This window comes from Curcuma longa, chromosome 3, assembly GCF_044706935.1.
Source record: "Curcuma longa cultivar G26 ecotype Majalengka, Jawa Barat chromosome 3, ITB_CL_G26_1.1, whole genome shotgun sequence".
NCBI lineage: Eukaryota > Viridiplantae > Streptophyta > Magnoliopsida > Zingiberales > Zingiberaceae > Curcuma > Curcuma longa.
Genome location: NC_133863.1, coordinates 14,676,479 through 14,690,635, shown reverse-complemented (window position 1 = coordinate 14,690,635; position 14,157 = coordinate 14,676,479). Strand labels below are relative to the sequence as shown.

The window sequence follows — 14,157 nt, the reverse complement described above, 5'->3', positions numbered from 1 at the left end:
GCATAGCTAGTACTAGGTTGCACTGGGCTCCAGCCCAGTGCAACCCAATAATTTTTAATTTAATATATTAAATTAAAATTTAAAAAAAATAAAATACTTTAGTTCAACCCTACTAATTGTTGAGTTGTAAGGGTGTAAACATAATCATACATCTAAAACACATGGAAAAGATCATGAGTTTAAAATGATGAAAGATATCTCCATTGGCATGAAACCTTTTGGGTTGAGTCCAAGAATAAAACCATGAGGGCTTAGGTCCAAAGTGGACAATATCATACCATTGTGGAAATATTTTAATTTCATCAGTTCTAACAAGTGGTATCAGAGCGAGGCCGCTCTTCACCGGACTAACTGCTAGAAGAGTCATGATCCAGATCTAACCATGTGGGTTGGACCTTAAACAAAGGAAATGATTGCTCCCGTGTCTCAATCAAGAGGATCAGACACCAGACAGGAAGTCCTAGTAGGTCGGATGGACCAAGGGGTAAAAAGTGGATTAAGGATTCGGCCATCAAAAGGAGGATTTCTGTAAAACACATGAAAAAGATCATGAGTTTAAAAGAATGGAAAATATCTCCATTAACTTGAAGCCTTTTGAGTTGAGCCCAAGAATAAACTCACGGGGGCTTAGGTTTAAAGTGGACAATATCATGTCATTGTGGAGATATTTTGATTTCATCGATTCTAACACTAATTAGCCCATAACAGTTGAGGATTTTGATTACGTCATTGCTTAATGCATCGTCTTGCTCGTGCGGCTCGCCAACGAGCAACACTTTGCTTGTGCAATCGTCCACACGACCTGCCTAGGACTCGCATGGTAGCTTACTTGGACCTTCCACCTCTGTAGTTATATAAGACTATGTGAAGATATGTGAAAATATGATTTTTCTTCTCTTGCGTGAAGGTTAATCCTCTTCTTCTTCTAGCTCTTTTGCTCTCTCGCACACATGCAAGTTTCGCACCACAACCTATCACTGGCTTGACTGTTGGAGGGGTCAAGCCGACAATGCCGCCCTCAGCTGATAAACTTTGATTCGTAGGACACTAGGAGCAGATCCATCGATCGAAGAAACGATACCATCATGATTATGAAGGAAAAGGAAGAGGAGAAGCTCAAGCGAACGAACAAAGACACCATTAGAAACATAAGGCAAAAGCAATAAAATTAACGACACAAGATGGTTCCAATTAAAGACTTTAGAGAACACAACATATAAGTCACCTTTTAAATTAAGCAAGTTTAATTTCATGTAGCAATTTTAGTCAAAAAAAAATATTATATGAATCTAAATGAATCAAAATATTAAAAGTTTCATAACATTTTTAGAGCAAATAATAATTTTAATCAAAATTATTACATATACTTAAATAGATAAAAATAAATAATAAAGATTTATAATGACTCTAGAGCTCAAGAAGATGGTCTTTAAAATTATATAAGTTAAGATCAATATAATAATTTTGATCAAAATTATTATATAAATTTAAAATAATTAAATTTTTAAAAAGAAAAGCATATGATAATTCCAAAAGCTCTTTATCTTAAACCGTCAAATTAGAAAAATAAAAATATAGAATGAATTAACAAAGGCTAAAGTGAAAACAACAAAAGATTCATTTTGAAAATTATTCATTTAAGTTTATATAATAATTTTGATCCAATTGAAATCTTTATTTCAAAACTGCTTCTATAATTTTGTTTAAAAAAATTCAGATATCCTGTTCATGCGATCTGATTATTTCAAAACTTTTTAACCACTAGATAAATCCAAAAAGTATAGATTGATCCTAATAGGCAATCCAACGTCATCAATGTTTCGAACTCGATAAACATTTAAAAATATCCAATGTGAAATTAAAATCATTATTACATGAGAAACAATCTACCTTTTACACCATAATTCGTAGACTTTTTTTTTTATAAAAGATCAAATTCATCATTTCAGCAGTTTACACAATCGATCCTACAATCATCTTTAAATCAGAAGCTACAGTTAATCACAATGGAGAAATGTATTATCTCAACTTCATCAAAATTCGCTCTTATCCACTTTTAATTTTACTCCGTCATTCTACCTTCTTGCTGAACTCCAAAATTATTTGTATGAAACAATAGAAGTTTACAAGGAGACAAAAATATAAAATACTTCAGGAATAAAAATATGAAATGTCGTCGCTGTCTGAAAATACTTTTTTTTTAAAAAAAACAAAAAAAAAAAGCTTGGAAAAACAAATCCCTCGTGCTCGGACTCGTCATTAGGATGCTGCCGGCTTAACAACTTGCAATGGTCGGCTCTTGACTTTTCTTAAATTAAAATTAAAATTGGAACAATGCCATTAATTGACGGGAATGATGCTACATATTATTTTAAATATATATTTTTTGATATTAATTAATGTTGGTCGGTCATTGCTTATGTTTGATCAAAAGCTAATCGTCATTGCTTATGTTTAAATATTGAAAGGATTATTATATATATTTTTAATAATCTAGATATTCAAATTTTTAAATCGATTAATTCCAAAATTTTACATTGATACTGAAGTTTCCATTCATTAGCAAAAAATGTTGAGAATTTACATGAAAATCTCAAGTGGCGCAAAGAAGAAAGTTAGAATTTTACCACCCGTTGGAACGGTTTCATAGCCAAATTTGTAATATGAAATTTTAAATGTGCAATTTAGTAAAATGAAATAGTAAAGCACTTCACTTCAGCAGTTTTACACGGTTGGCCTCATGATTATCTGTGAGAAGACAAATCAAGAAGTTACAGTTGATTACGGGAGGACATTGTCTCAGCTTCATCGAGATTCGACTCTTGTCCAATTCAATAAGTCTATTCCATAATGACCAACTCAACTATGCCCCGAAGACAATTAAATGTTGAATTTTTTTCCATCTTGTTTTATATTTGTAAGTGTTGTTTTTTTCCCTTTGTTTTTAAAAACTTTTGCTAGGTTTAAGCATAAAATAATTAAAAGTTTCAAATAAACAAGAGCAATATGTTTTTATTTTCAGAAATACATAGGGTGAATGTGTACTCAAGTAACTCAATCATTTTGCTAGGAGTAACACTATATAGGTCGAACTATATTCATTGCGTCTTATTCACCATATTCTTTTGGCTAGGACTGTAAATGAATTGAACGTTTGTAAATAAGTTTGGTGTTCGACTCAGTAAGAGTTTGTTTGTGTTCATTTAATATATATAAGATCAATTAAATAAATAAGTTTAAATAACTCATTAAACTAAACAAACAATTTTGAACACATATGAGTTTAGCTTGTTAATATTCATGAACAATATTTGTAAATTTTTTTTAAATGAACAAATAAATTTATATTATCAAGTTCAATAACTAACTAAATAAGTTTAAAATGTAAAAACTCAAACAATCAAACAAGCTTGAATTGTGAGCTCAATAAAATCTAAATGCACCAAGCTCAAGCCAAGCTTAAATCAAGCTTAAGCTCATAAAACAAATCAAGTCAAACTTGAATAATCATTTCAAAAGCTTAATTTTTATTTTAGATTTATTTTGACTTAACTTGACTACTATCAAACAAACTTGAACATCTTAAAGCTTGGTTCAGCTCGACTTGTTTACCGTCTTACTTTTGGCTACCAAGGTGTGCTTCACCTCGATATCCAACCTAACTAAGAATCCACAACTGCATCGCCTTAAAAAGTCAAATCTCTTGCATTTGCTTGTGTTTAAATATGATGCAAACATGTAATAGTCGTAGGGCTGTAAGTGAATCAAACATTCATAAAGTAAGTTTGATATTCTATAGAGTAGGAATTTGCATATGTTCATTCAATATATAGAAGATTAATTATATAAATAAGTTTGAATAATTTATTAAATTAAATAAAAATTTTGAACAAATATGTTTAGTTTGTTAATATTGATGAATAAAGATTGAAAAATTATTTACAAATAATATTCATAAATAATATTTATAAATCATATTCATCAATAATTTTTTTATTAAATTTATAAATAGATAAATAAACTCTCAAAATAAATAAATAAACTTGTAATATCAAATTTATTAACCAACTAAATAAATTTAAAAATTTAAAAAATTTAAATAATCAAATAAGTTTAAATTGATAATTCCAATACATAAAAAATTAAATTAAATCTGAATAATTATTTTAACAACTTAATTTATTCTATGCTCAATTTGTCTCGATATAATTATATTATTAAATAAATTTAAATAATATAAAATTTAATTCGACTTAATTCGTTTAACATTATTTCAGGAAAATGAATATTAGATATAAGCATTTATGTATTTACCACCTTTAAAAATATGTTTTTGGAGGAAAAATATTTAATCTTAAAAAATAAAAAAGTTTAAAAATAAATAAAAAAAAAAGAAAGACAGAAGGAAAGAGAGATAAAAGGAAACCACGAGGATTCCTCCGTCGTCCACAACTACGACCTCAGCTGACAACGAACCAGCAACTTCATATCGCCCCTCCTCCCTCTCTCTCTCTCTCTCTCTCTCTCTCTCTCGTCACGGCACCGCCGGCGCTGCTTCTTTTCCGCCTCTCGTCCTGGTGGCCCGGCGCTGACATGCCGGCATGATGCACTACAGCGCGGCGGTAGAGGGGGGAATCGAAGAGGAGGAGGAAGAAGAAGAGTTCCACGAGTCCTTGGACCGCATCCTCTCCTCCTGCTCCTCCGCCTCCGCCTCTGACGACGACGCGGATCGTCGCCGCCGCCACAGCTCTAGCTCCCTCCCGCCGCTCTCCTCTCTCGACATCTGGACCTCCGTGCCCGCCCCTGTCGCCGAGCGCCGCGTGCTCCTTTTCCAGCGCCTCGGCCTCGCTGGCGATCGCTCCCTCGATCGTTTCGATGACTCCCCCCCTGAGTCTGCCGCCTTCGGGATGATCCGATCCGTATCAGATGGCTCCGCCGAATCCTCGTCTGTAAGCAAACCCGATTCCGATCCCATTCGCCGGCCGTGCCGACACCACAATCAGAGGTCGATCAATTTGCCTGTTTCCCACGTGCCCACGGACCACCACGAGGTCTCCGAGGGCGACGTAAGCAGCTGCGGCGGAGACGGCGGGGAGCTCGGATGCCTGATCAAGAACCTCGACAACGGGAGGGAGTTGGTGGTGAATGGATTAGGGAAGGATGGGATGTGGAACAAGTTAAAGGAGGTAGGGACGGGGCGGCAGCTGAGTATGGATGAGTTCGAGAACTGGGCCGGTCGGTCGCCCATCGTTCAAGAGCTGATGAGACGACAGAACGTGGAGGAGGCCGCCTCCGGCCGTGCGCCGAGTGGTGATGTGGTGCCCAAGGAAGTGAAGAGGCCAAAGAAGAAAGGGGGATGGTTGACGAGCATCAGGAATGTGGCAGGGGCTGCGCTAGGTGGAGGGGACCTTAAGGATCGCCGGAGTAGGAGTACTGATGTATCGCAATCATCGGATACGGAAGCCAGGAGGCTGAGCTCTGCGACGGATGATAACCAGGAGAGGGCGCGTGGTCTCGACCCTCGAGTCAAGGTCCGGCAGCATGGGAAGTCCCACAAGGAGCTCACCGGACTGTACTTGAGCCAATCGATTCAAGCGCATAATGGTTCCATCTGGAGCATCAAGTTCAGCTTGGATGGTCGGTACTTGGCCAGTGCAGGAGAGGACCGTGTCATCCACGTATGGGAAGTCTCTGAAATTTCTGCAAAGGGATTTTGTTTGCTGAAAGCATCAGAGGAGAATGAGACACTGAATCCATTTGCTTTGGCAATCAGTAGTTACCCAACAGATCCAGGACTAGGGTTGGCTAGCGGAGAAGCAAATCACTGGGAAAAGAAGAGAAGAGCGAAGATGCCTGGTAGCCAGAGATCCGTTAGCTCCGACCCTCTTATAATGCCAGGGCAGGTGTTTTCTTTGTCAGAGAAGCCTGTGTGCTCCTTCAGAGGCCACTTGGATGATGTCCTTGATCTCTCTTGGTCAAGATCACAGGTAAAACTTGGTGAAATCACTACAATTTTTCATGTGCTAACTGAATCTTCAATTGGGAGATAAAGCAATGGGGCTTGCCTGCGAGATGGATAAGTTGATTGAAAATCAAACATTGTAGAGTTCATTTTAATAAACGGTTCAAACTTAAAATTACTTTTAGAAAGCATGGATAAATTAGTAAGAAATGCACATACTTATGTAGCCTCTATAAGTGGAAATATGCTGTTTCAGACATATATCTATAAGAAACAGAGTTTTTTTTCCTTGTAGCATCTAAAAATTATAATTCTAGAGCAGAAAAATGTTTTTCTGAATGAACTAGGATTCTTTTCTGATGTATGCTTTTGAATATGAGGTTCTATTCATATTTCAAGTCTACTTGAACAGTGCTATTGTAGTATGATTGATTTAATTTTCTAGTATCAAGCAATGACAAAGGTGTTTAGGCCTTTGTCCCTTGCCAAATTAATAACGCTTGCTCACATACTTATGTAGCCTCTATAAATGGAAATATGCTGTTTCAGACATATATCTATAAGAAACAGAGTGTTTTTTTCTTGTAGCATCTAAAAATTATAATTCTAGAGCAGAAAACTGTGTTTCTGAATGAACTAGGATTCTTTCCTGATGTATGCTTTTGCATATGAGGTTCTATTCATATTTCAAGTCTACTTGAACAGTGCTATTGTAGTATGATTGATTTAATTTTCTAGTATCAAGCAATGACAAAGGGGTTTAGGGCTTTGTCCCTTGCCAAATTAATAACGCTTGCTCAATTCCTTCTTCTTATCATCTTTACTTGGATGCATGAAATAATAATGTCAGAAATGGAGTTGAGTTGATTAAATTGGTTTGGGCATTTGATGCACTTAAACATGTTGATCATATTATTCCTTTGTTTGCTTTTCAGTATCTCCTTTCATCTTCAATGGACAAAACAGTTCGACTGTGGCACTTGTCTAGTGTTTCCTGCTTAAAAACATTTACACACAGTGACTATGGTAAGTTTAACTTGACTCCTAACTTGTTTATGGGTTTCCCTCTTCTTGTATGCTATTGCTGTTCTAGCCAATGCCTTCATGGTCTTTTTCAATTGTATCGATACAGTGACTTGCATCCAGTTCAATCCTATTGATGACAGATACTTCATTAGTGGGTCGCTGGATGAGAAAGTCCGAATATGGAGTATTCCTGACCGGCAAATAGTGGACTGGAATGATTTGCATGAGATGGTCACTGCTGCTTGCTACACCCCTGATGGGCAGGTCTTTTGATAGACACCAAATTGCCTACCTTGATTTAAGCATGACTCCGTTGAATTTTATGTCTAACTTTAGTAGTCTCTTTACCATTGAAGGGTGCTCTAGTTGGTTCGCACAATGGGAGCTGCCACTCGTATGATACATCTGGTATTGAGAATCGAGATAAACTCCCCTCATACATTATCTTTCTGTTTTATATGATCTCTTTGATGACATGATCTCCTACTGTATTTAGGTAACAAGCTTCTCCAAAAATGTCATATTGATTTGCAAAACAAGAAAAAGAAGTCCAGACACAAAAAAATTACTGGATTCCAGGTAATTACATGAAAACACTTCACATTTTAAAGATGTGGATCCTTATCTTATTTTAATTACCTTTACTGTGTGATCATCTTTTCTCACCAGCCTTGTTAACAGTTTGCTCCAGGGAGTTCCTCAAAGGTGCTTGTTACATCTGCAGATTCACGTGTGCGGGTCATTGATAGCAATGAACTAGTACACAAATTCAAAGGTTTGAGATTTCTCTTTAAAAACTTACATGATGCTTTTACTAGCTGAAAATGTGCTGATTTCTTTTTGAGGATGACGCCAAACAATATGCATTTCACAAGTATTGACGAAATGCCTTTTTTTATATGTTCTTATATGAGAATTTCGACATGCTCATAGGCGCAGATCTCCCTACTTATCTATCTTTTCAGAACATTGTGTGTCAGCTTGGTAGTATATAAAATAATAACCAGTCAAGAGGGACATCTGCAAAGTTCATTTCAGTCATATTTCTTTTCATTACTTCAATTAAGATGCCTTTTGTATTTCTAGTTAACCTTGTAATCAAATGACTTGTAAATCAAATATGTTTATGTTCTTGATAAGAATAATATTTTAATAATTTGGATAATAGAAATGACAGGTGATACGACTCTACTTTTCAACTACAAAAGAAGTCTTCGATATTGAACATTTTCTTGCAATTTGCTTGATTATTGAAATGAATGTTTAAAAACAAGGAATCTACCCGAAGGGCGGCACACCTTTAAGATATATCAATTCCCAGCTATATAGGAGACTCATATCTGTCATCTGTGGAACTTAGAAATAGCTGTGATTAAAATGAAATGCCAATTTTATAAAAATTTAAAATTTTGGACAAATTTCTTGCTTTTTTCCTTAAGCCAAGAAGTCCTATCACTGTGTTTCTTTTTCCTATATGCCAAATATTCTATCATAGCCCAATGAAAGTCTCAGTCTAGATGTTGATGTGATCTAGTACTGTCTTGCCGATTGCTATCCAGTTTATCGATGTTTTGCTATATTTTTTTCAGGGTTTCGCAATACAAGCAGCCAAATCGCAGCGTACTGGGCTGCTAACGGAAAATATGTTATCTGTGCTAGTGAGGACTCTCATGTATACCTATGGGGATGTGATGAAGATTCAAGGTCTAGGAAATGTAAAACTGCTGAATCTGTCACAGAAACTTACGAGTACTTCCGTTGCCAGGGTGTCACAGTGGCTGTGCCTTGGCCAGGCTCAAAAACCAGAGGGCTGGTCAGGAATCTCTCGAATAAGCAGCAGAATGAACTAGTCGGAGATTCTTATATTCTACCTCCTGTTTACCCAAGCAATGCCAGGCTTATTACAAACCAAACTCCCTTCAACGACAAGGTTTCTGCAACTTGGCCTGAGGAGCTCGTGGTCAATAAACAGACACCCCAAAGTAATGGACTTCTTTTCGGCCGGCAATCACCAACTCAAAGCAGATCAGCCTGGGGCCTGGTGATGGTTGCAGCAAGTCGAAGTGGTGAAATTAGAATCTTTCAAAATTTTGGAACTCCATTTCAAATGTAAATTGATTGTTTCGCAGAGAATGGAGGCAGCTCCATCAAAGATTGTGGCTTAAGAGCATTGCCACTTGACCTTCCACATCCCCAGATTGATGCTGCAGCGAATGAAGGGATTGAATTGGAAGAGAATGAAGCCAAAGTCAGGTGGTAATCATGGATATATACAACATTGCGACGATCGTAAACTGTACATGAACAGACAGCCAAGATGGTCACTGGGTCTGATCACTTCTCATTGGTATTTTTGTTTTAATTTTCAATCCTTTTTTTTTTGTCAATTTAATCATGTCTTAGGGGCCACGTTCTAAACTGCCCCCATTTTTTCTTTTACATGTTGCTGTAAGAACAGAAAATTAAACTAAATATTGATAAATGATAACTGGAATTGACAGAGGGCTTCTTCATTAGAGGCAAATTTTTTGTTTGGTTGATTGAGATTACATGTGGTTTAAATGTAGTTGGTTATGAATGTGGTCTATATGTATCATATCGCAAAATTTCTTCCAAATACATGAAACATACAGCCTGATGCAGTACCACTTCAAGTCTAGAAGAGCCCTAACACACACAATATTGTTCCGGTCGAGCCCTACCGGCCCTTGTGCCGCCTTATCGTCGTCAACTCCATCATCGATAAGGCCATATCATTTCCATATGGCTAGTGATCCTGAAGAAATGTAGGACAGTTCCGCGAAATTGGCTAGAAAATACTAAAATGTTTTGGAACTTTAAGTTCTGTTTGTTGTTGATACTTGATCATTAATTCTATTGCTCTACTTGTTTGTTTGATTCCCTCGCCTAGATGCTCAAGTAACAATGTGATATACAAACTTTTAATATGAATCTAATCGTAATATATTCTAGATGAGATTTGAATCTTCGTCGTCTAAAAAATTGCGTATAACTTTTTACTATCGCACTATAATCTTGGGGTCCATGATATATATTTAAATCAAATATAGTGGTCATTTGGTACTTTCTTTTTAATTTAATGGTTATTATTTTAAGAAACATGAACACATTGTACTATTATACGTGTGTATAAGGTGTGGAATTTCAAGTTAATCATGGAACTTTTTATATAGAAGAAAGAGAATGTGATCCAACTTGAGTTGACCTCGATCAACGGATAATGGTGAATAACAAATTGTTATAAATTACAAATATATTAAAATAACTTTAATCAAAGTTAGATCACTCAATTTGGTCAAAATTATTCTAAAATGATATAATTTTAATTAAAGTTATGTTAAAGTGGTCTAATTTTAATTAAAACTACTTCAAAATGAAGCATTAAGAAATATTTCAAATATTAAATTATAAATTAGAGATTATTTTAATATAATTTTTTTAAAAATAAACGCTCTTTTAATGATATAAATAATAATTAGGGACATATTTTTATGTGATAGAACTAAGTCATTCGATTCTTTAGCACACTTCTACGCTTATATTTGATTCCACTTGATGATTTTTTTTTAAAAGAAAGTATTCATGATACGGCAAGCTAAACCCTCAACTTTTTTATAATTTCAATTTATTTTTTAATAAATAAATTAGTTATTTAGGAGTCTCCTCCTAGCGATGAGACGGGATGTCAATTTGGATGGATCCAATGAATTCTGAAATAAAATATGAAATAAAATATTATTAAAAAATTTAACTTAAAATATTAAATTCAAATCCGATAATCTGACCAACCCAAAAAATCTGAATAATCTGAAGAAATTTTTTTTACTATTTTTCTTGATAATTCTTCATTTTTATCTTAATATTTTATTATTAACATACTAATATTACATACATCTTAATTTTTAAAATAAAATTTATTTTCAATTTAAAGGATGCTAAAAAGTCTCGCAAATCCTAAATCCTAAGAGATCAATAAAATTTAATTTAATCAAAAAAATCTCACAAATCCTAAATCCGAGTCAATTTAAATTCGAATCTGATCCAAATTTAATCTAATCCAAAACCATCAATCCAAACTTGAAAATTCTCAATCTTAACTTGATTTTTTTAGAATTGATTTAGATTGGATCCATTTTTTTTATACCTCTAGAATGAGGCCTATGAAGTTCCTTAGGATTTAGTGTGGTAGTAAAAGACATGATGTATTCCTACGACGATTGAATTAAGGACGATGTTGGATTATATTGTCATGTCAGAAGTTATCAATCATCATGCTTTTTGAATTTATTTGATGGACAAAATATAACACCAAACTATTCATCTCGGGATTAATCAATTGGCAAGAACCGGGATACTTGATTAAAAAATAAAAATAAAATAAAATAAAATGAGGCCTATCCAACTCGATTGATGAGATCCAGAATATAACTCAACAACTAGGTGACTCAATTCACACGCCTAGTGTTAATAAATTTCGGCTATATATTAAAGAATAAAAAGGATAATATATATATTTTATTTTATTGAGTCAAAACTTTTCTTCTGCATAAAAGTGGAATCTGCGACCTTAGCGGTCTTACACGATCGGTCCCACGACCATTTGTGAGGAGGTAAATTGGAAAACTGGAGTTGGTCATGACGCAGGAGGGTATTGCCTGACTTCGCCAGGATTTGAACTTGAGTCAAAACTCAAAGAATATCAAAGAAGCACGCAATAATATTGAAGGATTAATCAACTTGATCGATAAAGGACTGATAATTAATTGCTTGGGTAAAGAATAACAAATGTCATACTATTCTAAAAAAAAAATGGAATTTGTCTAATCCCGGGCTGATACCATAATAATTTTATCATCTGTCAAAGTAAATAAAAAAAATCCAAAAATTCTAATGAACTTTGAAATTGATCCCGATCATCTTAACAACCCTACATGGTTGGCCCCACCATCATAACAAATGTCATACTAGCCCGAGAGTATGGTGCAACGATAGAATCATGCATTTAGAGTACTACATTTTGATTGTGGATATCTATTGTAGATGGCCTCAACTTGAGGCCAATGAAAATTATTTAAGAATTTATTTTGATGACTAATGAAAATTTTATAGGGAGCCAAATCAAAATCATAATAATATTAATTAAATATAGTTATTTAGTGATAACTATTTTGTAATAATAATTATTCAGTGACGTATAGTTATAGTAATGTAGTAGCGTATAAATATTTTAAATAATAAAAAAGATTAGTTTGAGATAAATCTATCATTACAACTTGTAATATCTCTTTTTAAAAAAAACATTTAAAAGAGCACCTCAATATTTTTAATATTGAAATATCCTTTTAATTAATGCTATTACAGTAACTATAAAATAGTTACTACACTATAAGAAAATCACCATATACCCACAATAAAATTTAACTACGTATATATAATTAATTAGGATGAAATGCCAAATTGTTTTTCTTAATTTAACCAAAGGAATTAAAAATTAGAATATAATTTGGGAAGATTATCATAAGTTGTATGAATCTACTTTAAAAAATTAGCACATAAACACATTTTATGTCATTTGATTCATATTTATTGCATGTTTTACATTCCTTTATTGGTAAACATGTCATTTGGTTAATAGCCTCATATTTGGATAATAAGCATGTATATTTTGCTTTATGCAGACATACAGCCTTAAATTAAATGACTGTAATTTCAAATGTAACATTCCTGATTTGTACGGTGACAAGTATAAAGTTTAGGGGGAGAGGATTCTCCTTCATTTAGGGTGGCTAGATATTAATTATGCTATAAGATAGATTAATCACTTGCTGTTACTGATATCAACATTCTCGATGAGACTGATCTTTATGAAAAATAGGAGCGATCTAGTTGCCTTAGTGTGTTGTTCATAAGATTAAGATCTCTAATGCTATTTGTGGTTCAATTGATCAGTATGACAATGTTAGGACTTTATTGAAGGCTATTGATGAAAATTTGAGTCTTCAAACAAAGCAGTGGCACCCTAACCATAAAATTCTTATTCTTGAAGCTTATCAGTGTCTAGTTGTGCATGAGCACATTATGTAAATGAGGGATATTGCAACTCGGTTAAAGTGTTGATTTGAATGCATGTATTATCGAGCAAATCAAATGCATAAATTATCTATAAAATATAATTTTATATACTTATAATGATTTTTCGTCGAACTTGTTCTTTATGCTCGTCGTCTGAAGAATTATTACAACAAACGAACAATCCTTCTGGTTGCACAAATCAAAATCCCTTCGGCGATGGATGTTCCTCCTCCGAAGAGATTTTCGCAAGACACGTAGCCTCCAAAAATTTCTGCAGCATTTCCTCACACTATTCTTCTCTTTTTTCACTTGGACGCAATGATCGAATAAAGCATTTTTAAAGGCAAAAGAACCAACCCCCACATCTGCACAACGTGTAGACGTGAGCGGTTATCACGTTTGCACGTTGTGCAGATGTGACTCCAATATAAAGAAGCTCTAGCTAGGTTCTTTCTTTGTACATTACATTCTTAATATTCTTCTACATCAGTATAGATCCTTTAAGATATTCTACAACACACATAAAGATAAATGGTTAATCAATAAACTTACAACCATATGTGTTCAGGAGAGTTGATTAACGTTGGAAGTGAGAGAGAATATACATCTGAACTGTTGGGTTTTAATGCGAAAAATAAACACAAGCACAGTGGAAAACGAAATCCATCAGAGATCCATGCGAATATTTTCTCTTGTTGTGCATAATTTTTGCGAATTTGGAGAGTAAAGTCGATATAAGCGCGATGAATGTGTGCGCGCCTCTATGGTATCCATGCAAGCATAGTCGATGCTCGTCTCACGAGTAAGATTGGAGTATCACATAACCCACGCCGTAGTACTAGCTACTATTTATAATTGAGATTGAACCCTAACTTTTATGGTTGACACGATCTTATCATATAAGATCGTGTTCAAAAAACACTCAACTTCCAAGTCTTATCTAATAAGACACTTTCATGCATATCCAAAATACAAACGAAAATACAAACGTAGGTATTAAAATTGTGGACTTTATTAAAACTTAAATCCTCACATTAGATTAGCTCATTAACCCAATATGTTTAAGATCCATTTTG

At 34.3% G+C, this 14,157-nt stretch overlaps 1 protein-coding gene across 1 annotated transcript; it reads left to right on the top strand.

Annotated features, from left to right (window-relative positions):
- The first annotated feature begins 4,458 nt into the window (after positions 1–4,458).
- Positions 4,459–9,484, top strand: LOC141824123 (uncharacterized). Its single transcript, XM_074711358.1, has 7 exons — positions 4,459–5,987; positions 6,898–6,988; positions 7,095–7,252; positions 7,345–7,396; positions 7,485–7,567; positions 7,670–7,763; positions 8,578–9,484. Exons 1-7 carry the CDS (start codon positions 4,602–4,604, stop codon positions 9,099–9,101), a joined length of 2,388 nt encoding a protein of 795 aa, XP_074567459.1. The 5' UTR covers positions 4,459–4,601; the 3' UTR covers positions 9,102–9,484.
- Positions 9,485–14,157: the final 4,673 nt, after the last annotated feature.

Bases quoted from the DNA above. Each gene is read 5' to 3' on its own strand.
- LOC141824123 (XM_074711358.1), top strand. From the start codon at position 4,602: ATGATGCACTACAGCGCGGCGGTAGAGGGGGGAATCGAAGAGGAGGAG. The intron at 7,397-7,484 runs GTATTGAGAATC...TACTGTATTTAG, and splicing joins CCACTCGTATGATACATCTG to GTAACAAGCTTCTCCAAAAA. The intron at 7,568-7,669 runs GTAATTACATGA...CCTTGTTAACAG, and splicing joins AAAAAATTACTGGATTCCAG to TTTGCTCCAGGGAGTTCCTC.